General features: G+C 34.5%; 2 protein-coding genes across 2 annotated transcripts in view; both read right to left on the bottom strand.

Moving 5' to 3' along the window:
* The window catches only part of LOC136039161 (ubiquitin domain-containing protein UBFD1-like), a gene marked incomplete at its 3' end in the record, with an annotated part of 31,545 nt that extends 28,381 nt beyond the window's left edge, over window positions 1–3,164 (bottom strand). Inside the window, 1 exon segment of the mRNA XM_065722667.1 lies at window positions 3,110–3,164. Within this exon segment, the coding sequence (XP_065578739.1) occupies window positions 3,110–3,149 (40 nt within the window).
* Window positions 3,165–18,599: 15,435 nt separating this feature from the next.
* Window positions 18,600–21,395, bottom strand: part of LOC136039636 (zinc finger protein 16-like) — an 86,003-nt gene continuing 83,207 nt past the window's right edge. Inside the window, exon 5 of the mRNA XM_065723533.1 lies at window positions 18,600–20,006. Coding sequence (XP_065579605.1) covers window positions 19,162–20,006 — 845 coding nt within the window. The 3' untranslated portion in view covers window positions 18,600–19,161. The remainder of the gene's footprint in view (window positions 20,007–21,395) is intronic.

The following is a 21,395-nucleotide window of genomic DNA, read 5'->3' as shown; positions in this document are numbered from 1 at the left end:
ATGTCAATCATGTATCTAGGAATTGTGCTTATTCTTCCCACCAAGTTTCATCCCAATCTCTAAACTCTAAGTATTTTCCAAGATTTCCCGTTTCCCCCTCCAGCTCCCTCAATATCACCCAATATGGTTGGGATTTAAAATAAGAGCTCTGAGACACGAGGTCCTTCTAAATATCAAATTTTGTTAACATCTGATGACCCATTTGTAAGTTAGAAAATACCTCATTTTTTCCTCTCCCTCCAGCCCCCCCCCCAGATGATCAAATAGGGGAAACAACTATTATCAAGTGAATTTGTGCATGTTCCTGACATGACTGCTAATTTTCATTATCCTAGCATGTCCAGAAGCACTGAACCTGCCAAAGCACTGGAGCCCCTAACTCCCCCAAAGAGAATAGATCCATTCCAATTATGTCAATCATGTATCTAGAACTTGTGCTTATTCTCCCCATCAAGTTTCATCCCAATCTCTCTACTCTAAGCGTTGTCCAAGATTTCTGTTTTTCCCTCCAACCCCCTATGTCCCCAGATCCAATTTGAGTTGAAATGGAGCATCTGAGACAAAAGATCTTTCTACATATCAAGTTTCGTTAAGATCCAATCACCCATTCATAAGATAAAGATACCTCAATTTTCATGTTTTCCAAGATTTCCAGTTCCCCCTCCAACTCCCCCCACTGTGACTGGATCTGGTCAGAATTAATAAAAAGAGTGCTGAAGCATAAGATTCTTCTAAATATCAAATTTCATCAAGATCTGATCACCCATTTGTAAGTAAAAAATACCTCATTTTTTTTAATTTTTCCAAATTCCCCCCCCCTCCAACTCCCACAAAGAGCACAGATCCAGTCTGGTTATGTCAGTGATGTATCTTGGAATTGTGCTTATTCTTCTCACCAAGTTCCATCCTGATTTCTCTACTGTAAGCATTTTCCAATATTTCCAGCCCCCCTCCCCCAATGAGACTGGATCTGTTCAGGATCTAAAATAAGACATCTTAGTTACAAGGTCCTTCTAAATATGGAGTTTCATAAAGATCCAATCATTCCTTTGCAAGTTAAGAATTCCTCTTTTTTCTAATTTTTCAGAATTAACCCTCCTCCTCCCCAGCTCCCCCCAAGGAGAGTGGATCTGTTCTGGTTATGTCAATCATGTATCTAAGATTTGTCCTTATTGTTCCCACCAAGTTTCGTCCTAATCCCTCCACTCCAAGCATTTTCCAAGATTTTAGGTCCCCCCCTCCAACATCACTGGATCTGGTCACTATTTAAAGTAAGAGCTCTGAGACATGATATCCTTTTTAATTTCAAATTTCATTAAGATCCAATCACCCATTCATAATTTAAAAATACCTCATTTTTTCTAATTTTTCCAAATTAACCTCCCCCCCCCTCCAGATGATCAAATCAGGGAAACAACTACTTCTAATTTAATATGGTCTGATCCCTGATATGCCTGCCAAATTTCATTGTCCTAGTCTATCTGGAAGTGCCTAAACTAGCAAAACCAGGACAGACAGACAAATCAATAGAATTTACAATAGCTATATATTACTTGGTAAAACCAAGTGCCATAAAAACCACATAAACTTAGTAACTTCAAAATGCCTCTCTATTTTTTTTTTGAATTTCTCCTTCTGATGAGTTTCTACTCTATGCATTTACATAATTATGTAGGTCTATATGGAATAGGGCTGGATTCAGTTCCATTAATAATAGGGTGGTTTCAGAAAAGGTAGAGGATGTGTCAATCAAATTGTTACTTTTAGGTTAATAATTAAGAAGTGCCAATCCTATCCTCCTCTCAGGTTGTTATCAGTGGGGTTCCACAGGGCAGTGTGTTTGGCCTCACCATGTTCAATATTTTCATAAACAATACTCCTCTAGTGCTTAAAAGCAGGATGATACTATATGCTGATGATTCCAAGATAATTGGTCTAGCTAGAACTCTTGAGGATACTTCCCAACTTCAGAAAGATCTTGATCTCCTTAGCATGTGGGCAAAATCTTGGCTACCCACTTTCAATGTGTCAAAATGCCATGTTTTACACTTTGGACACAGGAATATCAATACAACTTACTCTCTTTACAGTCAGTCCTTTTCTCCAGTGTTGGAGGAATTTGACATAGGAGTAATTGTTGACAATCATCTTAAATTTAGCACTCATACAAATAAGGCAGCAGCATCAGCTAGCTCATCACTAGGGATCATGAAAAGAACAATTTTCTCCTGTTCTCCTAAAATTCTGAGCCTTTTGTATAAAGGACTTGTTTGGCCAAGGCTTGAGACAGGCATGGTCCATGCATCCCCCTTTTTCAAAAAAGATGTGACAATTCCCAAGAATGTCCAGAGAAGAGCCACTAAGACAGTGAGAGGACTGCATGAACTCCCTTATCCTACAAGGCTATGCAAGCTGAAACTCTCAACTCTGGTTTATAGAAGAAGACAGGGTGATGCCATTCTGGTTCATAAACTTATTAATTCAAAGGCTCTTCCTGATCACTTTCCTCTTGTGCCTCAGGACTCTTGTACAGGGGGACATAGCTTGCAGTTATCCCAGAATTTATCCTCAAAGCACCAACTTGCCCATTTTCTTACCAACCATGTTGCTAACTTCTAGAACAAATTACTGCAAGATACCATTGCTGCCCAAACCACAAATAGCTTTAAGAACCACCTGAATAATAAACGGTCAACAAAAGAATGGAAGTATAACTGGGAAGCACTCAAATCATCAACATCAAACCACTAGTCAAGTGTATATATTCAACTAGGCTATGTGTTATACATTATCAACTCTAGAGTTTCTACAATAAAAAAATCCTTAGATTGCTCTAAGCTGCAATTTAAGGTAATATACAGGTAAATATAGGCCAATGCTAAAGAAAACTGATTGGATTCTGTTGATGCCTGAATTATGCAGGCTTTTTTTAGTTTCAACAAGATTTTCAAACAAATTTCAGCTGGGGGGGAAATTAGTCAGGGGTAGGGCAAACCAAGGTCTGTGAGGTGTAGTAACCCACCTGTACCATAGCAAATTACATCCCTGTTCTGGGACAACTTAGATAATTACACCCAACTGTTTGTACTGAATTTGTAAATTTCCCAACCTTCAAAGGGTACAACATATAGTCTAAATCGATCAGGCATCCCTGTGAGCCAGTACAAAGCACGTTAAACCACACATTGCATGGAGCTTTCTATCAAGACACTAGTTGATACTTAAAAGGAGTACAAGCAATAAAAGATACACAATCAAATTAGGACTGACACTACTAAAATAGCTAATTTCAAATTTTAGCTATTTAAACAATAGAAATAAGTGGCTGAAAAGGAAGTAATTTCTTACTATTAAATAGTCTCAAAAATTTTGAACGGTTTGATTTTTTCTAGCTGATTAGGAATGCATCAGTTTGGTGCAAATTCTTTGAGGCCTTTTTTCGCGTCAACCAGCTGGTTTAACCAATGACAGCTTTGGTTTAACCAGCTTGTATGTTTAACGCAAAAGCGGAAAAAAATTACATATGGTTGAGCTCAAACAAAATTGGTTCGCGAAAACACTCTTTTTACTTGTCGGTTAAGGCAAAATATTTCAAACATAAAACATCCGTATAGTGTTAAGACTGTCATTCTATTATAATTAAATGATTTAGCACTGGCTTAATTTCCTCCGGATTTGACATATTTCACATTAGTTTGAGGTCAGAGAGAATTGAAAAATGATCTAGCATACTCTCTGGTATATTTGAAGAGATAGGAAGGGTCTGAATTAGTGGAATCTTTGGTTAAATTGTTCAGGTAATATATTGGAAAATGTTGTATTCATACTGTAAAACCAAAATTATCTATAAAAAAGTCCTAAATGATAAGACTTTAGCTTTGTTGAGCTACCCTAAAAGGAGGATAAAATTCTAGTTTGACTTCTTTTTGTTTTGATTTGGAATTCTACTAGCCTACCAGGCTATAGATTAAATTTCCAGTCAAATTCCAGTTTAGCTACTTTTTGCTATCTTTGATTGGGGTTATGTTAGGTAAATGAAACTTTCAGTGATTAATCCATAGCTAAAAACATACTCTGAGAAGCTATTGCTAAGCTTATGTGATAACCCTCTTCTGTTTTTAAATCTGGGAATTTCGCATACTGGACTGGTCTGTAACTATTAAAATTTTGGTAAAACAACATCTTACCTTGATTTTCAGCAAGCAGTTTCTGTTTCTCTGGTTTTAGCTCTGAAAATGCAATTCTTGTTATTTGAGTAGAATTTTAAGCCATGTCAGTGTTTCGTATTTAAATATAGGGAAATGTATATCCTGAAAGTTTCCAAATCTTGGAAACTTCATAAATTGAAATTGAGCAAAGTTATGACACTAAAAACGCTTTTTTCTTGTCATTTAAGTAGAAGATTTATTTTGCAAGGGTTTCACTTTTATAACACAAGCATTTTTAAGGGTGTGGACCAAATATTGAGATTCCCAACTGTCATCATCACTAACCAGCAATTCTACAGGATTTAATCCTTATTTCATTAGACAATGTGATTTAAGGTAATTTAAGGCAAACATTTTTAAGAGAGAGAAAGAGTAGAGTTAGATGCTCCAAAATACTTTCCCATGATATAGTTTAGTCTCTAGACCCATCCCTAAAAGTTTCATTTTCCTAACCTAAACCTTTTTCAAGATAATACAAATTTATCTAAACTAGAATTTTACCAAACAGAATTTTAACCTAATAATTTGTAATAACATATTGTTCAGGCTAGCCTTTGCAATCCCTACAAATTTTGACTCTTCACAATAAAGCACTATTACAGGCTTAGCCTAACAAAAGAAAATAGCAAACTGCTTAATCTTAATAAAAAAAAAATCCAAAGGACTTTATATTTCTTCAATACAAAATATATATTAATTTTTGTTTTCAGTAGAATACTAGTTAAGTATAAACCAGCAAATGTTTAAGAATTTTTTGAAGAGGGACAGCTGCCTAAAATTAACAAAATATTTCTGAAAAGCACAAAAATATAACAATTTAAGCTAAACTAGGAAAATAGTTTTTTTCTCACTGATCAGTTACCATAACACATAATGTGTTGTAAGATTTTTGCAGTACTTGTGCATTATAGCCACCACATTCAAGTTCTATTGAGAAGTTTAGTTTGGCTAATGTTAATGACATAAAATAAAATATGATGAATATATAAAACTTTATCAACAAAATTATGAAAACTACAACAAAGAATCCTGGAATTTGTAAATCAGCATCATATTTAAATATACTGTATCTTACATTGTGATAGATTGTTTTAACGCCCTACTGTACAGGGGTAAATATTTAAATTATGTATCATAGGCAATTATCTGAAGAGTAATCTATTAAAAGTCTCCTGAGCTAACTAGGGAAGTTTATTCTTTCTTTTTTACTTGCTTTAGCCTGTATCCAGTTCCTGATTGCCATATAAATTCCATATTCATAGTTAAATAACATAAGCCTTTGTATATAGACTCTACCTTGTTGCTAATTTTTCTGGGCATAGAATGTTTGATTTGGTAAAGCCCTAGAGAATGACCTGAAGAGAAAGAAACATAATAAAAAAAAAAATTCATGCTTCATAATTTTTAGAATAATAGCTGGTAACACATTTTATATTCAACTTTGCTCTACTTTACCCCTCCATCCTCCCAATATAAAAATGTATTGCTGAAATTTCCTATTTTTCATTTGTTTTGTCAATCTGTCTCTCTAACTTCATCCCATGTAGCTGTAAATTAAACAAATGTGACAAACAATAACTAGAAAACCAGGTGACAGGAGGTTAAATGCATTGAAAATATGAAATTTGAGCCATATTTCTGCACATTGGGAGGGGGATTGAGATAAAGCATAGCCTAACTTAATGATTTTCTCTTGCTATGTAGGGTAATTGGAAGGTCACTTGTATATCATGCTGTCCTTTTTAGTTTTAGTTGGATAGAAAAAATCCAAAGAAAGTCCCCTTTGAAAAGATAGGAGCCACAAAGTGAGATTGTATTTGTCAAAGCTTGGAGGTTTGTCCCTTCTGTCTGTTTAAACAAAACAGAATCTTAATTGAAGCTTTGTTCATTTCTATCTTAAGGGTGCACAGCAATTATGATATAAGGTACTTTTCTTTTGTCAATCTGTCTCTCTAACTTCATCCCATGTAGCTGTAAATTAAACAAATGTGACAAACAATAACTAGAAAAACAGGTGACAGGAGGTTAAATGCATTGAAAATATGAAATTTGAGCCATATTTCTGCACATTGGGAGGGGGATTGAGATAAAGCATAGCCTAACTTAATGATTTTCTCTTGCTATGTAGGGTAATTGGAAGGTCACTTGTATATCATGCTGTCCTTTTCAGTTTTAGTTGGATAGAAAAAATCCAAAGAAAGTCCCCTTTGAAAAGATAGGAGCCACAAAGTGAGATTGTATTTGTCAAAGCTTGGAGGTTTGTCCCTTCTGTCTGTTTAAACAAAACAGAATCTTAATTGAAGCTTTGTTCATTTCTATCTTAAGGGTGCACAGCAATTATGATATAAGGTACTTTTCTTTATTCAACTGTCTTCTTTGTTGTCTAAAAGACTTTTTTTAATCTAGATGTTTCAGAAATTGCTCATTTTTACCAGAAGTTCATTTGACCTACTTTGAAATCCCTGGTCTTAAAATTACATTTGACTTTGTTAAAGCTAGGAGACATAGACCTTGTGTTTGTTTAAAGAAAGTGAATAAACATTAGTAATTTGTATTGCACTAAAGCCCTAGGGCCATCACAATTCCAAACAAAAAAGAAACTTCACTTTAGAATATTCAACATTGTCTAACATAACAGAAACAAAGAAAAAAAAATTACAAAATTTTACTTCTGCACTCTACTGTCAACATGGAAATTGTCCAAAATTTTAAAATCTTGCAAAGCATTCATCCCTCATCACATTCACCAGCCATCTCTCATCAAGCCTACACTTCATTTCTCATCTCACTCAATCCTACAAATACATCAAATGACCCACTCTCTCATTAGTGCTTCCATAGATATGGTCAAAGTAAGAGCCATCTTGCTTACATTTTATTATATCTAGAAGTTTTCTGTAGCTAAGTCAGTACTTAAATATTTTATACACCTTTGTAAACAACCTTAAGATGGTAAAATAGGTTGGATTATCCAAATTTTTAGAGTTACCACAATATATTCCAATCATTATTGTAATATAAAGGGCAGCCAATAGTAAAGGACCTGAATAAATATTTTAAGGTAATTAAAAAGGTTTATTACTCAAAAACTTGATAAAACTAAAAGGGACTTCTTAGTGATTGATTACTTTAAAATATCTACATTATACACAACAATAAACCTTTGCTATAAAGGGAAAGTCAGTAAGGCCCAAAAGCTATTCAATACTAATTGTGCTTTGAGACAGTTTGCTGAATGTCTAAATGATTTTAGATAGTAATGAAGATAAAATGTGGGCAAACTCAACACCAATATGCAAGTAAGTAAGTATGGCAGCACTGACACATCAAGGTCTAAACCGGCAGTGCTAATTTCCACTTTGTGACCCTTTGGCCAAGAATTGCAATTAAGGGCTGGGGGCCAGAAATCTTGTGCTTTTGTACACCCTCCCTGCTTACCTTTTGCATATTTCTCCATTTGCCTATTTAGAGCTGGTTTAGATCTGTCTAACATCACTGACCCCCATTTAAAACAAATAAACAGGCAATACTAGGAATCAAACCTGTACCCCATGGACAAAGGATTTCTTACTAAGAGTGCTTTCCACTTAGCCAAGAACATTATTACGACCAGAGTAGAACAACTATTAAAAAAAAAAAAATATTGAAAAAAAACAAGATGGATTTACAGCCATTTTCACTAATCTTCAATACACATTGCATTTTACTTAGACAAGTTATTGTAAGGCAGGTGTCAACAAAGCTCCAGCAGGGATTGCTTTACTTAAGATGCAAACTAGCATGGTGAATACTTAGCTGGTAAAAACCAAATACACTAGCAATGCCAGGAATTAAACATGTACCCCTTGGACAAAGGATTCCCAAACCAGAGTGCCAACAACTTAGTAAGGAACACAAATGTGACCAGAAAACTATTATTTGAAAAAAGAAATATTGAAAAAACTCAATTCATGGTTGTTGCCATTTTCTCTACTGTCCCATAAACAATATATTTTATTTAGACAAATTAATTTTAAGACAGGTATCGACAAAACTCCATCAGGATTGTATTTACTTAAGATACAACAAGCAATGTGATTGCATAGCTTTGTGATATTCTAGTCTTAAATAATGATAAAAAAGCAAATTTACATTTGCTATTTGTTTTCCAAACCATTTTAAGCAAAACCATTTGCAACAGCAATACGTCCATGGTTAGATTAGTGTCTATCCAAAATGCTTTACAACAGAAGGGACACATTTCTTGCAAAGCAAATACTCAGCTTTAATGCTATTCTGTGTCATCTCAAAAAAATTAAACTGTATCAGGTGTATTTTGATATAAGATACTTCTAAGACTTTTAGCAAGGGGGCAGGCATTTCTTCACAATTTATACAATGTGTAAAAGAGCACCAGGGGGTGATATTGAAAAAAAACTTTCAGGGATGGGTCTAAAGGCTAAAGTATGTTCTGGGAAGGTCTGCTTACATGGAGTACAAAGAAACTGTTTCATAGCTTTCCTCAATCCACTTTATAAGGTTTTAAAGATATGCAAAGACATTTCCTAAATTTTGAAAAAAAAATATTGATATGGCTTAAAATGCTACTCAAATAAAAGGAATTGCATTTTAAGAGCTAAAGCCAGAGTAAAAGAAACTGATAATTAAAAATTAAGGTAAATCTTGTTTTGTCAAAATTTCAATAGTATAGGTATAGACCTTTTGAGTAAGCAATTATCTAAGACTTAAAAAATCAGAAAAGGGTTGACATAGAAGCCTGGCAGTACCTTCCCAGAGTGTTTTTGACCCTGGATTAATTACTGAGTTTCATTCTTGTAACCTACTCCCTTTCCAAGATAATGAAAATTAGCTAAACTAGCATTTTATGTATTTTTTGCTTTGGATTCATTACTGGAAGTTCTATTTTCCTGACTTAACCCATTTCTAAGATAGCAAACAGTAGCCAAACTAGAGTTTGACCTGAAAATTTATCCATGGCCCTATAGGGTAAGGCTGAAATGTAAAGAGTTCTGACAAAGATGCAACACATCTTGAAGCATCTAGTAAGAATAGTAATTGGATTAACAATGCTTTATAACCACTAGGGTCTTGCTTCATCAAGGTTTTATCTCTGAAGCCAAATTACCAAGCTAAGGTCAAGCCTAGGGCATCAAAAGGATGAAACAAAGATTTCCAAGTATCTTCATAAGTTTTCAAAAGCATATTCAAACTCTTGACTTCCTGTCTTAAGGCCTATGTGAATCAAATTGCAAGATATAACCCAACATTTATCCAAATAGCCCTAATACGAAAAAAACAAAATTAAACCTTACTTTTGCGTGGCTAGAATTCTATTTGTCAGCTTATAATTCTTATTTTATAGGCTATAGACTTATTTAGAGCCTACGAATTCTTCTTTTCGAAATCTACGCCTGAAAAGGTCAACCAACAATTATGAATGGTAGAACCCTACGGTTAAAAACAATGACAGTTCTGGTTAAATTAGAGTTCAACCAGTCAATTGTTTCACGCAAAATCACTTTTCATGACAACCTGGTTTGTCACTGTTTCACGCAAAAACAGCGGTTGAGCTCAACCACACCGAGTGGTTGAGCTCAAACAGTCTCTTTGGTTGACGCGAAAAAAGGCCTTTGATCAACATGCAGCGCTCATATCAAAAAGTGCGAATTCTCGATTCCACATTTTGAAACATAGAATTCGCAAGTTCAAGCGCACAGCTTTAGCCGAACCTAACCTCTTTCAGAGATAGCCAAAAGTAGCTAAAGTAAAATTTTACCCCTACTTTACCTTGAGAATCCAGTTGAAAATCGGGATTGACGCAGCAGTGGCAACTTAAGGCTAGAGTTTGTCGCAGCGTCGCAAAGGTCTGCGTTTCATTGTGAACCTCCATCCGATTCTGTCGTACGTCTCTTCCGCCAGTCGAAAAATCGTGTCGGGATTGACGCAGCAGTGGGAACTAAGGGTAAAACGTTACACAGAGCATTAGTGAGGCCAATTATGGAGTATAGTATCTAGTTCATAGTATCCATGAAATCGTTCTGACAGGCTACGTGTGGGAACCGTTCAGAGGTATTAAACACAGATAGTTCTGCAACTACCATGAAGTTGGCGAATGCATAGCTTACACCTCCCAAGTTTACAATTTAGTGATGTTAAGAGCTGCGATTACTCATAGGGTTAGAAGGCTATTACAAGTTGTATCTCTCAGAAGTAAATAGAAGAATTGGCTCTAACAGTTATGTTTCTCGGGTCTTGAACTGGTGGATCGTTCTCCCTTAAAATATTGTATGCTTTGAAAGATTTGTAGAATTTAAGAGTCCAATACTCAATAGTGAATTTTTCCCAATTTGAATACAAAGATCCAAGATATAATTTTAAAATATGAAGCGTAGTCTTTTTGGATTTTCTCTCGTTAAAATATCATTAATTTTATTGGATGTTCCAAGTGGTTTATTACATAACAAGCAACATATTTATGCGCGACAAGCAACAGCTCTCCATCATGGGAAATGACAAATATTTAAGACGGGTGGCAAGAACAAATATTTTGGTGGCCCCCTGGCACGCCGCCGGTCTGTTTATATTTAGTCTTATGTTTTTGAAGTGACTTGTTGATTTTGGTGTGCTAAGCATGCTAAGTAAAACCCTATTGACATTGATTTCTAACCAGAAAATGGGAGTAGGAGCTTACAAACAGAGTAGAAATGCTGTATTCGAGAGGGGAGGGGGGCCTGAACCAAGAAGTTTCCTAAGATTTTCTTAAAGAGCTGATTCTCGCGCTTGCTCTTGATTTCCTACAGAATAGCTCAATAACTTATTTTAAATGGCTCACAGTAATAAAAATTTTCCCCTTTAAAGCTTTTATTTTGCTTTTATACATCTATCAAATTTATTTACTTTTATGATCTATTCCTCGTCATGAGCCACAATTTGTCACTCCTTTGTTCATTCAATTATGAGTTCTAGTTTCGGAATTTTAGACTTGGGATTAAGGATTATCAATTTCTTTTAAATAAAGGCAATTGATGTGTTAACAAATTTAGACAGTGGCAAATCCAGCGGATGGGGGGTTCACTCCCCTTGACGTGGTGGTGAATAAGTGGTTGACACCGCTTGCTCTGGTTTGGGACAAAAGTTTTTTTTTGTAATTGGTTTTTAATGGTTGAGTTTTTAATTATTAAAACCGTTTGTTCTTGCAAACAAGCTTGAAACAAGGTTTTAGTCACTTTGTGCGGTCTCTTTTTGATTTTACTAATGCCACATACTGCCTAATGTATTTAATTAAATTTAGGTTTATTAAGGGAATCTGTCCGTATTACAAAAAAAGCCAACTGGAAGGCGAAAATCTTCGTTTCGTAATAACAAGGGGGGAAAATATTAAAATCCTAACTTCTTTAGGCTGTCGAAATAGTTTTTAAGAATTGAGCTGTCACAACGGGACTGAAAAGCAAAATATCGTCTTCTTTTTACTGTCAAAAAATTGTTTTCGAGTCTTGCTATGACACTAAGGTGAAGAAACCGACATCATTGCCTTTTTTGGCTATGTGTTTTTTTTTTTTTTGGTTTGATTTTTTGCAAAGCAGGGTGGTTTTTACAACATTGTTGTTTTTTAGGGGATTTGTATAATAGAAAGTAAGAATGAGAAGTGTTGAAATTATTAATTTAAGTTTTGGATTTTGGTGAGAAAATGGTGGCCGCTTTACTGCCTATTTTAATCTAATTATAGCTCTGTATCATACAACATATCACCTAATCTGTTCATCATAAAACATTAAAATAAAGGCAAAACTCTTTAGAACTTAAATAAAAGTTCGTATAAGTATATACTCAAAACTATGTATATGAGTCAAAATACTCCTTCCAAGGTTGGAATAATCATTTAAGAAAAATGAATTTTCGAAAAATTATTTATAAAAGAAGGCAAATAACTATGAGTTTTTTTTGTTTTTTTTTATCGATTTTTTTTCCAAACATTTGCTAATAAAAGTTGATAAAAAATGGAAATTCATACAAATTGAGTTAACCAAGGAAAGGAAATACTACTACAATATTACTTCGAAGTTTCTTACCTTCTTAATACCAACAAGTCACAAAATATAGTTATGTTTTGTATAGGGATTACAAATATTTGTCCATAAAATTGTCTAAACTGCTATAAATACGCTGAGAATTTTTATGCTTAATTTGATACATGCCATCCAATCATATCTCCATGATTAGTTGTTTATAAATCAAAATTTTTACAGGACAATTCTTTTACATTGTGCTCAACAGACGTATTGAGATTTAAACGTCTGAAATGAATATCTGAAAATTTCAAAACGCGGAAATATATACTACGTTGTTATGATAAGTAACATTTTGAGTAGTAAATTTTGAGATTTCATCAAAGTTGACACTGTTTACTAAAACAATATTTTTAAAAAGAAACAGTGATTAGTTAATGCTTTATTGCCTACACTTAAAACCCTCGTTTTAAATATCTTCTATGCATTTCTATCTCTTCGTTCTCTTTTTCTTGTTACATTCCTAAAAGAACTAGTATTTAATTTTTAATATATCTTTTACGAACATATAAGTTGTATCTTTATCCTCATTTCCTACCCTTCATTACTGTCATAGTTACTAAGCGATGCCACAAAGTTAAGCGACATGCTAAATGGTTTAACCTATACAAATTGTCACAAAGCGTGCATGACCCCAAAAGATGGTTCAAGGCCAGTTTTTTTGACAATAAAAAGCTTAACTCACTTGCTATAGTGGTCAGAAGTGTAAAGGCAAAAAGTTACGCCGAAAATATTTATTATAATTTTTTTTATAGATGGCAGGATAGTTTTTATAACTTACTATTTTGTGGTAAATCACAACAGATTTATTAGAAGTTTAACTCTCACCAGAGTTTTGATTAAATTTACGACTATTTCCACTACCTACCTACGTCACACAATTGTCGAGGTTCCCCTTAAATTGCAGGCATTTATTTGTTCGCAAGTATATTCTAGCAGCCTATTATGCGCCCCCCCCCTAAACAAAATCCTGGATCCACCACTGAATTTAGATGTGCTTTGAGGGACTTTACTTTTTTTCGTATTTTGTAAACTTGTGCAGAAAAGAGCTTCAGCGAGCAGGAAGAGCCGTATCGGTACCAGCCAACCTGTAGGCCTTGAACTGCTGGGAACAGGCAGCTTAAGTACATACATTTTCCACAAGTCAATCAAATCCTGTAATATGTATTTGACTGTAATTGAAATTGTATTTTTTTAAATGGCTTTACGGTTGTGAAAATGTGAACAATGAGTGAAAAAGTGCAGTTGGAAGCCGAAAGGGGCCATTTTAGGATTCTAGGTGCTTTTTTAAGAAGAAAAAGAATTTCCATCTTGTATATTACTCATTATGCAGAGAAGCGACAAATTATTTGGAATTTAAAGGATTACAAAGCGACCTTTGGCGTAATTCCCCTCTTTCGCAAAACGACCTCACAAAGTCATGTATTAACAAAAGATTCGAATTTCATGGATCTATGATAGTATTGAAAAACCACAACACCGAATTTGTTCCGAATTTTGCAAACTGAAAACTGGGGAAATAATACACTCAGTCGTTATTTATTCTTTTCTTTACCGCATATGATAACTTTACCTCAGCAAATATTTAAGATTATTTTTATAAACCGTGAGTTGAAGGAATTTTCTTCAAGTCTTGCTACCAAGGCCATAAGAAAATTTGGCTCATTATAGGAAGATTTGTAGTTTTTATCTTGTTCTTTTTATGTCCTAAATACTGGAATATACTTTAAATTTCGGTCCAAATATGAAAACTCACTCCAAATGTCCAATCTGCCGTTATTTTTACACTGAATTTTTAGTTATATCAATTTAAAAAACACAACAAAAATCCAAAAATAAATTCATGACCCATATAAAAAGCTAAGAGGATCAGAAATGAAGTCGTATAATAACTCAAATTTGAAACGACAAGAAAAATACTACAGAAAATTAATAAAACCCAAAATACACGGAAATCAAGATAAATGACCATATCCAACAGAAAAATAATAGATACCGATATAGATGAATGAATTCATAAATCCTAAAACATGTAGAAACTACAATGAATACTCAAGTCGAACTTAAAATACCAAGAAATTACTACGAATAGAACTTTGCCCTATGCAACCCCCCTTCCAATAATCTTTGACCTTCTAAATTCTATTGCTTCGTTTGCATTTTCGGGAAAACTGCATATATTTTTAACAGTGTGCTTAATTTTTTTTTAAATAAACGAAAAATTACATAAACTCACTTTAACAAAGAAGACGACTAGAGAAAACTAATGAAGGTAAATTAAATGTATATTATATAATGATTTTATTTCCCTGAAACCTCAGCAATTCAAGATTTAATTAATATTTTTTTTTCAATGGTTATTGGTCATTGAGAGGGGGGGGGGCAGTAGCCTTAATCCTGTTTGTTTTGTAGTAGTTTCTGTTTGTTTTAAGTTTGATTTGAATATTCGTTTTAATTACAACTCGTTTTAGGATTTATCAGTATCTGTTATCTTTAAACTTGATACCTTATTTCCGTTTATCTTGGGTTTCATTAATTCTTCAGTAGTAATCTCTGGTAATTTTCAGTTTGAATTATTACAAAAATATACTCAAAAGAAACACTTTGGGATAATGTTCAAAAAATTTTGTGTGAATGAAAACAGAATAAATATATATATATATGTATAGAACACACCCAGCACTCTTTATAACTGGTTGTCTTATTTGTTGTATTGTGAATTTGTTGTATTGACTCAGTTTTTTTAGTTGATGATCGGTTTTTTAATCTAACAAGTGTCTGTCAAACACTGTGTGTCTGTGTTTCTAGCTTTTTTTTGACAAGTTTTATCTGACGGTAATACCTGACGTGACCACTAATTCGTACCTGATGTTACCTGACGTAACCACTAATGACGGTTTTACCTCACTTAAAGCACTAATTCGGCGCCACGCGCTGTGAAAGCCGTTTTTAAAATAAAAGTCTCTTTCTCTCTCTCTCAGACAGAATTAAACGAAAAACTCAGCCTTTTTCTAGCAATTAAAGCCCCTCCCCCTTGTTCTATTTGAGCTAAGGTCTTCACGTTCGAACTCGATGTGTCTCTTGGTACTGGGTACTTATGGTGCAATTTTCATCTAGATTCGACCAGCGGTTCTCCCGCCTTACGGACGGTAGATGCCTTACATATTCATAGCGCGTTTGAAATTTGACTTGAAAACTTGAGGCAGTTTTTTTGCAAAGGCGCCGACGGCGAGACATGTCATCGAAGTATGAATCAAGACTTCATTTTCATACTGTTCTTTTCTTTCGGCACCCCAACAGCCAGTGACCTTTAGCTAGCTGCCGAAAGTGTGGATTTTTGCTGCTCCTTTTTATTGAGCTTTGATTTCTCTTGTTGAAAAAGTCTGCAGCTGTCTCACTTGACTCCCTACTTTTAAATTTAAGTTTTTACTTATTGAATCAGTAAATGAACTACTTTATTATCCTTCATCTGTTTTAAAGCCAATCCAAAGTTTGTTTTCCGATTTCCCTATTTTTTTTTCATCATTGCCACACGTTTCAAAATAACCCTATATTTCTTCAAACATGCCAGCTTTGACTGAAGACTAATCGCCAGAGGTTCAACTCTTTGGGTACTGTGTTAATCCTGTCAGGAATCCAGTTAATCCAATCAGGAGTTTTTTGATTGCACTTAATTGTTTTGATAGTCTTTTCCTTTCAAGCCGTTACGTTGAAAATCGGTTCAGATTATTTTTTGGACTTCGGTGGCTGTGTGCCAGCCAAATGAGGGAAATGGTTAAAAATGATAAAATGGAAAGTCTGGTTCTTGATTATGATTTCTGGAAGAGGAATGGGGGGGGGGAATATTTTATAGGCAAGGGAAAGGACTAAGAAGCCTTCAGAATGGCTTTAACAAAAAGGTACCATGGGCCCGATATCAGAAATATATATATATATATATATATATATATATATATATAAGCTATGTAAAAATACATGGAATAGGTACTTGAAGTACTACTTAAGTAAAATTTTGGCAAGTACTTGATGCTTTAAGTAAGAATTTGGAGAGTACTTATCACTTGACACTTAAGTAAAAAAAAAAGTACTTAATACTTAAGTAAAAATTTGGAGTACTTGTTGCAGTACTGTCTCAGTCGCAAGGCATCACACATGCAAGTACTTGCAATCACAGGCAAAAGTAGTCGGTGTCTTAAGTAGTGGCAGTCGCAAGTAGTTACATTCGTAAATAGTCACAGCCACAAGTAGCGACAGTCACTAGTAGCCATAGCTGCCAGTAGTTTCAGTTGCAAAATAAAATCTTCTTAGTTTCAAGAGTTTCTTTATAGAGTAATAATCTAAAGGTATATTTAAAGAGTAGTATTATTTTGGTTAGTTTTCTAAATTCTGGGAGGAATCTAACTTCACGGGGGCAACAGTGGGGTCTTTCGGATCCCATGTACTTGTGGAAGCTCATATATAGGACGTACCTACCAGAATTTGGAAATGAGATTACGACAGCATAAAGACTCTAATTCGTCGGCTTGTAAACAGTAATCTAAGCCTGAAGATTTCACTTCAGCCCTTTCAGAACATATATTTAATTTTATAGACCATTTTATTTTGTTTGATAATGTCCCTTTGATTTCTAGGGACCAGGGTTTAAAGCAAACTTTTCGCTAAATTCTTGAAACTAAGAAAATTTTATAAAAGAATATGGCTTTAAATAGAGACACGGGTGAATTTGGTTTGAACTCTATTTACGATAATTTATCAAAACCAGATAGAGTAAAATTCAATTCACCCAATGCGATAAACCTCTTTCAAAGTGTTACTTCATTCAATGCTAACGAGCCGGATCTAAGAAGGTCAAAGAGACACTTCCGTTTTGCTTTGAAAAGAATAAAATTATTAAACAGTGAGTAGTTTTATTTTGATTTGTATATAAATTATTGTTTTTAATGGTTTTAGTTTAGTATTACTACTGATGAAAGTCACTGTATATGTGACCAAAATATCTAGTATTTTTGTGAAATTTATCAATGTCTATTAAAAGGATTTTATCCGTATTTGAACTTTCATTTATTGTAATGGAAAAGCAGTGTAGTCTTCGAAGTTATCTACGTTGTTGAGTGTATACTTGCAAAGGTTTGAGGCATAAAATTTCCCTTCCCTTAGGCCTTCTTAATATTGTTCGTACTTACTGAAAGTACAGAGCCCTGGACCCTAATACTTGACAGCTCCTGGTCACATCATTCACATTTTCTGGATATACAATTATTAACGGTAAGTTAATTACAAGATTTGTCATCGAACTCACATTCGAAATTATAAAATTTATTTTTTTTCAATAAATTCTCTGAAATTCATATTCAATAGTTTCTTTATATCGTACGTGCACGGAAAATTTCTCCTGGGGAAGGAATTGTCGAATGAGGGGTTGTTCCAAATTAAAATGAATTAACAATTAAGCAGATTTTCATTATATATAAAAAGAATCTCCGTCCATCCTATAGTAAAAATCAGTAGCGACGCTCTAGCGTTGCCTTTAGTAAATATCCATAAGCCTTCCATGAATTTTTTTTTTGCAAGACCCAACTTTTATTTATTTTACACTCAACAACTTCTTAAAGTTTCTTTGCGATCGGGTGAACAGTGTAGTAATGTATACAGGACAGACAAACTGACATACATTCGTTTTTAATTATATAGAAAATAGACTTTTCGGCTCGTGTTTTATCTTCCTATTGCAAAGGACAATTTTATTATTTACAATACTTTATGGTTCACTTACATATTGCAGAAATCTGTCCGTATCTTTTCAAACAATGACCCAGAGAATGCTACGTTTTAAGGCAAATTTTTCAAATAAATGCATCACCATGACCCTCCTCTAAAAGCTGTTGAGCAATAGAGAGCCAAATGACTCCACTTTCTGGGTTTTCTTATAGCCTGAACGAGCAGTATCATACAAGTTGGGGTAGCTTTGGACCAATGTTATAAGATCATGAAGATTTTCATGATCCATAGTCATGGTTTTATTCATTTAAAAACATTATCAAAATCCGTCCTGATCTGACCAAATCGTTGCGGAAATCTAGAAAGCTTTTCAAGCACAAAAACGGAAGGAATCTCCGTATGAATAGCCCTCAGAAAAGGCAGCACGGCAGACTTTTGTATATTGATTCTCATTCTCACACCAGTGAAGTAGCAGATTTACTTACATCATCCTCGACTTCTTGTATTTTCATGTAACCTGAAGTTTTAGGAGATAATACATACAGAGCACGAAGTAAAAAGTAACCTGACACAAACAAAATCTAGAAATAATACACATAAATGAATATAGAAAAGGACAAGGAATTTATTGGTGTAATTATGCACTAAAGTTTTGAGAATATATACATTAAGGTATTTAAAGTCTTTTTAAAAGACTTACAAATCTGTATTCATGTCAATATTTCTCCTTCACAATAAAAATTATGTTTCAAGCTAAATTCCTGCTTAATTCGGAAGTCTGATTTTATTTCCCATTGGAGCCGTAGATTCCTTCTGTAATTTAACTTCCCTTCATATTTACCCCACTAAACATTTTGAGAAAGTCTTGCTTTAACTCCAAATCTGTAAAAGTATTTGAAGGTTTTTAGCCCCTTGCGAATTCCCCTGATATTCACCACCATGGAACATTTGAGAAAAAGACCTGCTTATAAACAAAGTCTGTAAATTTTCTTGTATATTGGAAGTTTTTTGTCATTTGAATTCCCTTCATATTTGTCTTCACCGACTTATTATTGAGAAAGTGAATTGTTTAAACTCAAAGGCTGCAGAAGCATCTTATGGATTTCAAGCTCTTGGTCAATGAGGATATTTTTATCCTAAGTATAGCTAGATCAAGTTTTAAGTAGCAATCACACATGTGTTCTTAAATGTTTAGTCAAATCAGATTTTCGAGAAAAGCCTTTTCTACACAATCCACACCCGTACGGTTTTTCTCTAGAGTGAGTTATCATATGACCAGTCAAAGTTGACTTAGCTGAAAAACTTTTCTTACATATGTCACATTTATATGGTCTCTCTCCGGAGTGTATTGTCAAATGCTTATTTAAATCACATCTTCTAGAAAAACTCTTTTTACACACTTCACAAGCGTGCGGTCGAACCCCAGAGTGAGTTTTCAAGTGGGTATTTAAATATGACCTTGTAGAAAAGCCCTTATGGCATATCTCGCAGGCGTAGGGTTTTTCTCCAGAGTGGACTCTCATGTGGCAAACTAAATCACATTTTCTAGGAAAACCTTTAGTACACAGCTCACAATTGTATGGCTTGTCACCAGAGTGAATTAGCACATGGTTAGTCAAATTCGACTTTATAGAAAACCTCTTTTGGCATATCTCACATCCAAACGGTTTTTCTCCAGAGTGTGATCTCATATGTTCTGTCAAATGAGCCCTTAGAGCAAACTTTTTCTTACAAACTTCACAGTGGTACGGTTTACCGTCTGGATGAATTCGTCGGTGTCTAGACAAGAGAGATTTTAAAGGAAAACTTTTCTTACATACGTTGCATACATATAGTCCCAACTTTTCAGTTGATTGGTCATTAGTTGGGGGTAAGTTCACAAACTGAGTTGCCGTAGGTTCAAAAACCGACTCAATTTCTTCACTTATGTGTACACTGACATAATCCAATATATGAGGTTTTTCATCTTCTTGTACAAATTGGGAACTGTCCGACAGTGAAGCCGCATCGAGGTCTGGAAAAAAAAGAGAGTAAATATCCTAATAACGACGAAGACCACACTGCCTTTCCATAATAAACAATAAGTAGAACAATTGGGATTTTTTTCAAAACAGTGGAATGCGAACTTTAAATGAATATTCCGACCCTATATCCAAGGGCTGTCGTCAGCAAAACAAATAAATAAAAAAAAAAAACTTCCCTGGTTTGAACTTCCCTGAAGTAATAATGCTGGGACTGTTAGAAAAGATTTCAGTTTTAAGACTCGTATTTTAATGTGAGTTCCTTTTATATCTTCTTTTTTCATTTGTTTTGCTGAGGACGGCCCTTGAATATAGGGTCAGAATTCAGCTGAAGTTCGCATTCCACTGACTTGTAAAAAAAAAAAAAAAAATCCCTATTGTCCTACTTGCTCATTATAGTAAATAACCTTTAAAGAATCCATGGAGCTAACTAGAAATTATCCCTTAGGGATACATATTCTTTGAGTTATCCAGCTGAAGTATCAGCCCTTCCTCCAAAGTAAATTTCAAAGAATAAAAAAAAAACAATTAATTGTCAAGAAAATGAAAACAAGAGCTAAGAGCTCATATGGCACTTGTGACGAGGCGAGAAGAGCTAAGAGCCAAGATATCATATGGTATGAGCTCTAACAAAATTCTATGAATCAATAGATTGATTTAAAAAGGAAAATAAGAGGCTTAATGCCGGTCAAGATTTAAAATAAGAGCTCTGAGTCACGATGTCCTTCTAAATATCAAAATTCATTAAGATCCGATCACCCACTCGTAAGTTATAAATACTTAATTTTTTCTAATTTTTCCTCTCCCTTTAGCCCCCCAGATGGTCGAATCTGGGAAAAACGACTTTATCAAGTCAAATTGTGCAGCTCCCTGCCACGCCTATCAATTTTCATCGTCCTAGCACGTCCAGAAGCACCAAACTCGCCAAATCACTGAACCCTCCCCCCAACTCCCCCAAAGAGAGCGAATGCAGAACGATTCTGTCAATCACGTATCAAGGACATTTGTTTATTCTATCCACCAAGCTTCATCCCGATTCCTACACTCCAAGTGTTTTTCCGAGATTTCTCCCTCCAACTCCTCCCAATGTCAAACGATCTGGTCGGGATTTGAAATAAGAGCTCAGAGACATGAATTCTTTCTAAAAATCAAATTTCATTAAGATCCGATCATCTATTCGTAAGATAAAAATACCCCAATTTTCACGTTTTCCAAGAATTCCGGTTTCCCCCTCCAACTCCCCCCAACGTCACAGGATCTGGTCGGAATTTAAAATAAGAACTTTAAAGCACAAGATCCTTCTAAATATCAAATTTCATTAAGATTTGGTCACCCTTTCGTAAGTTACAAATACCTCAATTTTCAAAATTACCCCCCCCCTC

This window comes from Artemia franciscana, chromosome 19 (genome assembly GCF_032884065.1).
Source record: "Artemia franciscana chromosome 19, ASM3288406v1, whole genome shotgun sequence".
NCBI lineage: Eukaryota > Metazoa > Arthropoda > Branchiopoda > Anostraca > Artemiidae > Artemia > Artemia franciscana.
This window is presented reverse-complemented; position numbering and strand designations above follow the sequence as displayed.